At 44.3% G+C, this 7913-nt stretch overlaps 1 protein-coding gene across 9 annotated transcripts in view; it reads right to left on the reverse strand.

Moving 5' to 3' along the window:
* Positions 1–7913, reverse strand: part of LOC121570285 (ELKS/Rab6-interacting/CAST family member 1-like) — a 377938-nt gene that overhangs the window by 97402 nt on the left and 272623 nt on the right. For 3 of the 9 annotated variants that reach the window (XM_045222188.1, XM_045222187.1, XM_045222186.1), the window contains one exon: positions 85–159. The exons of the other annotated variants lie outside the window; for them this stretch is intronic. In XM_045222188.1, the coding sequence (XP_045078123.1) occupies positions 133–159 (27 nt within the window). In that variant the 3' untranslated portion in view covers positions 85–132. The remainder of the gene's footprint in view (positions 1–84; positions 160–7913) is intronic. 9 annotated transcript variants of the gene reach the window in all.

Below are 7913 nucleotides of genomic sequence, written 5' to 3' on the forward strand. Positions count from 1 at the left end.
AAAAGAGGAAGAAATGATGTGAAAGAGGAAGAAATTACGATTATGAAGAAGGCAGCATTCTCCAGTAAAAAGACGATCGCTCACCCTTCTGTACAAAATGGTGGAGAGAGAGAGAGAGAGGGCAGGGATTGGCTATGCCCAGATGCCCTCCTCATCATCCTATTGGTTAGTTAGTCCAATGCAGCATGGAATAAGGAAGATTATTGGTTAGATAAAAAATGGAGGAAAAAGGTTAGGTAGAGATTCCTTTGGTAATATCATTACTTACCGTGAGGAAACAAAAAACATTAAAACATTGCATATCAATCAAAAAACATACAAGCACCGTTCTACAAGCAGATACTTTTATCAATGAAGACAGTAGGACCCAAGTGCAAAGCAGGAATATCTACAGATGTAGGATCCTAATTTGATCACTCTTTTGTAGCTGAGAATTTTCATGCAGTGCATTAGCTCCATGAAGTGATCTTCTGTACAGTACTGTAGCAAGACCAGCCAGGACCTTTTCCTGCTACTGTGCAGTACTGTAGCATGACCAGCCAGAACCAGCCCTTTTCCTGCTAATGTACAGTACTGGGCCAGGACTAGCCAGGACCAGACCTTTTCCTGCTAATGTACAGAACTGGGCCAGGACTAGCCAGGACCAGACCTTTTCCCATTGCTGTGGAAACTGTGACATGAGACTAAAGTAATCCAGCCATTTAGAATTCAAAATAAACACGACAACAACCGCTACAGTAGAAGCTAGCTAGAAACACGACAACAACAGCTACAGTAGCAGCTAGCTAGAAACACAACAACAACAGCTACAGTAGCAGCTAGCTAAAAACACGACAACAACAGCTACAGCAGCAGCTAGCTAGAAACACGACAACAACAGCTACAGTAGCAGTTAGCTAGAAACACAACAACAACAGCTACAGTAGCAGCTAGCTAAAAGCATGATAACAACAGCTACAGTAGCAGCTAGCTAAAAGCATGATAACAACAGCTACAGTAGCAGATAGCTAAAAACACAACAACAACAGCTACAGTAGCAGCTAGCTAGAAACACGACAACAACAGCTACAGTAGAAGCTAGATAAAAACACAACAACAACAGCTACAGTAGAAGCTAGCTAGAAACACGACAACAACATCTACAGTAGCAGCTAGCTAAAAACACGACAACAACAGCTACAGTAGCAGCTAGCTAGAAACACGACAACAACAGCTACAGTAGCAGTTAGCTAGAAACACAACAACAACAGCTACAGTAGCAGCTAGCTAAAAGCATGATAACAACAGCTACAGTAGCAGCTAGCTAAAAGCATGATAACAACAGCTACAGTAGCAGATAGCTAAAAACACAACAACAACAGCTACAGTAGCAGCTAGCTAGAAACACGACAACAACAGCTACAGTAGCAGTTAGCTAGAAACACAACAACAACAGCTACAGTAGCAGCTAGCTAAAAGCATGATAACAACAGCTACAGTAGCAGCTAGCTAAAAGCATGATAACAACCGCTACAGTAGAAGCTAGCTAAAAACACAACAACAACAGCTACAGTAGCAGCTAGCTAGAAACACGACAACAACATCTACAGTAGCAGCTAGCTAAAAACACGACAACAACAGCTACAGTAGAAGCTAGCTAAAAGCATGATAACAACAGCTACAGTAGCAGCTAGCTAGAAACATGACAACAACAGCTACAGTATCAGTTAGCTAGAAACACAACAACAGCAGCTACAGTAGCAGCTAGCTAGAAACACGACAACAACAGCTACAGTAGAAGCTAGCTAAAAACACAACAACAACAGCTACAGTAGCAGCTAGCTAGAAACACGACAACAACATCTACAGTAGCAGCTAGCTAGAAACACGACAACAACAGCTACAGTAGCATCTAGCTAAAAGCATGATAACAACAGCTACAGTAGCAGCTAGCTAGAAACATGACAACAACAGCTACAGTATCAGTTAGCTAGAAACACAACAACAGCAGCTACAGTAGCAGCTAGCTAGAAACACGACAACAACAGCTACAGTATCAGTTAGCTAGAAACACAACAACAACAGCTACAGTAGCAGATAGCTAAAAACACGACAACAACAGCTACAGTAGCAGCTAGCTAGAAACACGACAACAACAGCTACAGTATCAGTTAGCTAGAAACACAACAACAACAGCTACAGTAGAAGATAGCTAAAAACACGACAACAACAGCTACAGTAGCAGCTAGCTAGAAACACGACAACAACATCTACAGTAGCCGTTAGCTAGAAACACGACAACAACAGCTACAGTAGCAGTTAGCTAGAAACACAACAACAACAGCTACAGTAGCAGCTAGCTAAAAACACGACAACAACAGCTACAGTAGAAGCTAGCTAGAAACACGACAACAACAGCTACAGTAGCAGCTAGCTAGAAACACGACAACAACATCTACAGTAGCCGTTAGCTAGAAACACGACAACAACAGCTACAGTAGCAGTTAGCTAGAAACACAACAACAACAGCTACAGTAGCAGCTAGCTAAAAACACGACAACAACAGCTACAGTAGCAGCTAGCTAGAAACACGACAACAACAGCTACAGTAGCAGCTAGCTAGAAACACGACAACAACAGCTACAGTAGCAGCTAGCTAGAAACACGACAACAACAGCTACAGTAGAAGATAGCTAAAAACACGACAACAACAGCTACAGTAGCAGTTAGCTAGAAACACAACAACAACAGCTACAGTAGCAGCTAGCTAAAAACACGACAACAACAGCTACAGTAGCAGCTAGCTAGAAACACGACAACAACAGCTACAGTAGCAGCTAGCTAGAAACACGACAACAACAGCTACAGTAGCATTTAGCTAGAAACAAAAACAGAGGAATAAATTAGGGAGAGAGAGAAGGAGAAAGTGAGAGAGAAAGTAAAAGAGAGAGAAAGCAAACAGAGAAAGACTAAAGATGGCTCTAACTTTATTTAGACTTTATCAGAGAGGTGGATAAAGGATGTTAGATGGAAACTAAATCCTGATTAGAGAGACTCCAAGAGGAAGAACACACTCTCTCGGTCTGTCTGTGCAGTATCGTGTGGTTAGGTCTCCCCATGCTAACGGAATGAGTGAAGGGGAATGGAAGATTGGAAGGATGACATAGTGGACAGATGTAATGCTTGCCATTGTTCCTGTTTTGGTTGGAGTGTCCGTCTGTGAATAATGACAGGGAATTGTCCCCAGATCAGAGAGAGACGTGGCGACACTAAGTGTTTTCTTGGCAACTAGAGATGAGCGAATGGGACGGGGGTTTCTGTGTTGAACGGAATATGTGTGTGTGTGTGTTTTTGTGTGTGAATGAATATTCACCGAACAGACATTCTTTCTCACTGACTATACTTTCCAGGTTTACTTTGTGACAGAAAGCAGCTCCCATACACTGTCTCACACACATTCTGTCACACTGTCTCACTCCTCCTCATCCCTCCTTTATCAACTCTAACTCTCTCCCTGCTCCATGTCGTCTTGTTCCGGGACCTTCCGGTTCTGGAGCCTTTAGAGTGAGGGCCCTTGGCCTGAGGTGTCAGCCTGAATAACTCTATGTTCTGTGGGCCTCTGGGGCCAGAGGCCTGGGGGTATGGAAGGGACTCCTTGGTGGACAGGATTACTCATACATACTGTACTGTATGTTTGGCGTACTGGTGAAGAAGTCAAGACGCCATGTTAAAATGATCTACAGGGGGAATGGGAGCAATTAAACAGGACTGGCTTATTTATACTGACTGCTGGGGAGATCTGTCTCTCCTTCTCCTTATTTAGACTGACTGCTGGAGAGATCTGTCTCTCCTACTCCTTATTTAGACTGACTGCTGGGGAGATCTGTCTCTCCTTTTCCTTATTTAGACTGACTGCTGGAGAGATCTGTCTCTCCTTCTCCTTATTTAGACTGACTGCTGGTGAGATCTGTCTCTCCTTCTCCTTATTTAGACTGACTGCTGGGGAGATATGTCTCTCCCTCTCCTTATTTATACTGACTGCTGGGGAGATCTGTCTCTCCTTCTCCTTATTTAGACTGACTGCTGGAGAGATCTGTCTCTCCTACTCCTTATTTAGACTGACTGCTGGAGAGATCTGTCTCTCCTTCTCCTTATTTAGACTGACTGCTGGAGAGATCTGTCTCTCCTTCTCCTTATTTAGACTGACTGCTGGGGAGATATGTCTCTCCCTCTCCTTATTTAGACTGACTGCTGGAGAGATCTGTCTCTCCTTCTCCTTATTTAGACTGACTGCTGGAGAGATCTGTCTCTCCTTCTCCTTATTTAGACTGACTGCTGGGGAGATCTGTCTCTCCTTCTCCTTATTTAGACTGACTGCTGGGGAGATCTGTCTCTCCTTCTCCTTATTTAGACTGACTGCTGGGGAGATCTGTCTCTCCTTCTCCTTATTTAGACTGACTGCTGGGGATATCTGTCTCTCCTTTTCCTTATTTAGACTGACTGCTGGAGAGATCTGTCTCTCCTTCTCCTTATTTAGACTGACTGCTGGGGGAGATCTGTCTCTCCTTCTCCTTATTTAGACTGACTGCTGGAGAGATCTGTCTCTCCTTCTCCTTATTTAGACTGACTGCTGGTGAGATCTGTCTCTCCTTCTCCTTATTTAGACTGACTGCTGGGGAGATATGTCTCTCCCTCTCCTTATTTAGACTGACTGCTGGGGAGATCTGTCTCTCCTTCTCCTTATTTAGACTGACTGCTGGGGAGATCAGTCTCTCCTTTTCCTTATTTAGACTTACTGCTGGCGAGATATGTCTCTCCTTTTCCTTATTTAGACTGACTGCTGGAGAGATCTGTCTCTCCTTCTCCTTATTTAGACTGACTGCTGGTGAGATCTGTCTCTCCTTCTCCTTATTTAGACTGACTGCTGGGGAGATATGTCTCTCCCTCTCCTTATTTATACTGACTGCTGGGGAGATCTGTCTCTCCTTCTCCTTATTTAGACTGACTGCTGGAGAGATCTGTCTCTCCTACTCCTTATTTAGACTGACTGCTGGAGAGATCTGTCTCTCCTTCTCCTTATTTAGACTGACTGCTGGAGAGATCTGTCTCTCCTTCTCCTTATTTAGACTGACTGCTGGGGATATATGCTCTCTCCCTCTCCTTATTTAGACTGACTGCTGGAGAGATCTGTCTCTCCTTCTCCTTATTTAGACTGACTGCTGGAGAGATCTGTCTCTCCTTCTCCTTATTTAGACTGACTGCTGGGGAGATCTGTCTCTCCTTCTCCTTATTTAGACTGACTGCTGGGGAGATCTGTCTCTCCTTCTCCTTATTTAGACTGACTGCTGGGGAGATCTGTCTCTCCTTCTCCTTATTTAGACTGACTGCTGGGGATATCTGTCTCTCCTTTTCCTTATTTAGACTGACTGCTGGAGAGATCTGTCTCTCCTTCTCCTTATTTAGACTGACTGCTGGGGAGATCTGTCTCTCCTTCTCCTTATTTAGACTGACTGCTGGAGAGATCTGTCTCTCCTTCTCCTTATTTAGACTGACTGCTGGTGAGATCTGTCTCTCCTTCTCCTTATTTAGACTGACTGCTGGGGAGATATGTCTCTCCCTCTCCTTATTTAGACTGACTGCTGGGGAGATCTGTCTCTCCTTCTCCTTATTTAGACTGACTGCTGGGGAGATCAGTCTCTCCTTTTCCTTATTTAGACTTACTGCTGGCGAGATCTGTCTCTCCTTCTCCTTATTTAGACTTACTGCTGGCGAGATCTGTCTCTCCTTCCCTCCCTCTTTCCCTCTGTCTCTACTTTTTATTTATTTATGCTGATTTCAGGTCCAAACACAAAGCATATTCAACAAAGTAGCACAAACACCTAGACCACCAAATATCAGATAACATAAAGATGGGAGATCAATGATGAAACAAACGGTCACTGAAAGGTCTAAACTGGACCAGACATTTTTTGAAGAAAAAGGATGGATTAAATGAAAGAACAAGGTTAGAGAATGAGGTGACAAGCAACAGGATATTAAACATCACGGAGCACAACACAAGAGGAAGAAAGAAATACAAAAAGAGGAAGAAATGATGTGAAAGAGGAAGAAATTATGATTATGAAGAAATACTCCTTGGTGGACAGGATTACTCATACATTCTGTAATATATGTTTGGCGTACTGGTGAAGAAGTCAAGACGCCATGTTAAAATGATCTACAGGGGGAATGGGAGCAATTAAACAGGACTGGCTTATTTATACTGACTGCTGGGGAGATCTGTCTCTCCTTCTCCTTATTTAGACTGACTGCTGGGGAGATCTGTCTCTCCTTCTCCTTATTTAGACTGACTGCTGGGGAGATCTGTTTCTCCTTCTCCTCATTTAGACTGACTGCTGGGGAGATCTGTCTCTCCTTCTCCTTATTTAGACTGACTGCTGGGGAGATCTGTCTCTCCTTCTCCTTATTTAGACTGACTGCTGGGGAGATCTGTCTCTCCTTCTCCTTATTTAGACTGACTGCTGGGGAGATCTGTCTCTCCTTCTCCTTATTTAGACTGACTGCTGGGGAGATCTGTTTCTCCTTCTCCTCATTTAGACTGACTGCTGGGGAGATCTGTCTCTCCTTCTCCTTATTTAGACTGACTGCTGGGGAGATCTGTCTCTCCTTCTCCTTATTTAGACTGACTGCTGGGGAGATCTGTCTCTCCTTCTCCTTATTTAGACGGACTGCTGGTGAGATCTGTCTCTCCTTCTCCTTATTTAGACTGACTGCTGGGGAGATCTGTCTCTCCTTCTCCTTATTTAGACTGACTGCTGGGGAGATCTGTCTCTCCTTCTCCTTATTTAGACTGGCTGCTGGGGAGATCTGTCTCTCCTTCTCCTTATTTAGACTGACTGCTGGAGAGATCTGTCTCTCCTTCTCCTTATTTAGACTGACTGCTGGAGAGATCTGTCTCTCCTTCTCCTTATTTAGACTGACTGCTGGGGAGATCAGTCTCTCTCTCCCTCCTTCTCCCTCCCTCTCTCCCTGGCCTGTCTGTTATGCAGTACAGTACAGTGTGGTACAGTACCATTACACTGTGCTGTAAGGCTCATTGGCAGGCTATAGGTCCATAATGAAGGCTTCAGGCTATACAGTATTCAGCATTAGGAAAACAAAGGACGGACAAAGCCAATCAAATCCTGGAACACTGTACACTAAGCATGGAGACTGGATACTGTTCCAGAGAGAACTGGATTGGGATTGGGGCCTAATGTGGTGTGTGTGTGTGTGTCTGTGTGTGTACAGTCTGCTCATGTGTACTGTGTGTGTGTGTCTCTGCTATGGGCTGCCTGTGTGTCAGGGCCTTTGCGCGCCCAAGTGCGTTTTGGTGCCTAATATGAAATAATAGGAGTGCTTACGGCTGAGGGTGCTGCGGTTTATTGAATGTGAAAGATGTAATTTCCTGTTGTTTATGCTTGGCTGTAATGACTTTGCCTTGTAAACCAGGACAGAGCCTTTATGGATACATTAAACATTACAGACTGAGAGAGAGAGAGATAGGGGGGGGGGAGAGAAAAGTGTAAAAGAGGACATAAAACAGAGGAGAAGTGGAAGACAAAAGCGAAATCAGATGAGAGGACTAGTAGAGGACTCAGTATGGGGAGATCAGATGAGAGGACTAGTAGAGAACTCAGTATGGGGAGATCAGATGAGAGGACTAGTAGAGGACTCAGTATGGGGAGATCAGATGAGAGGACTAGTAGAGGACTCAGTATGGGGAGATCAGATGAGAGGACTAGTAGAGGACTCAGTATGGGGAGATCAGATGAGAGGACTAGTAGAGAACTCAGTATGGGGAGATCAGATGAGAGGACTAGTAGAGGACTCAGTATGGGGAGATCAGATGAGAGGACTAGTAGAGGACTCAGTATGGGGAGATCAGATGAGAG

Source organism: Coregonus clupeaformis, chromosome 8, assembly GCF_020615455.1.
Source record: "Coregonus clupeaformis isolate EN_2021a chromosome 8, ASM2061545v1, whole genome shotgun sequence".
Lineage (NCBI taxonomy): Eukaryota > Metazoa > Chordata > Actinopteri > Salmoniformes > Salmonidae > Coregonus > Coregonus clupeaformis.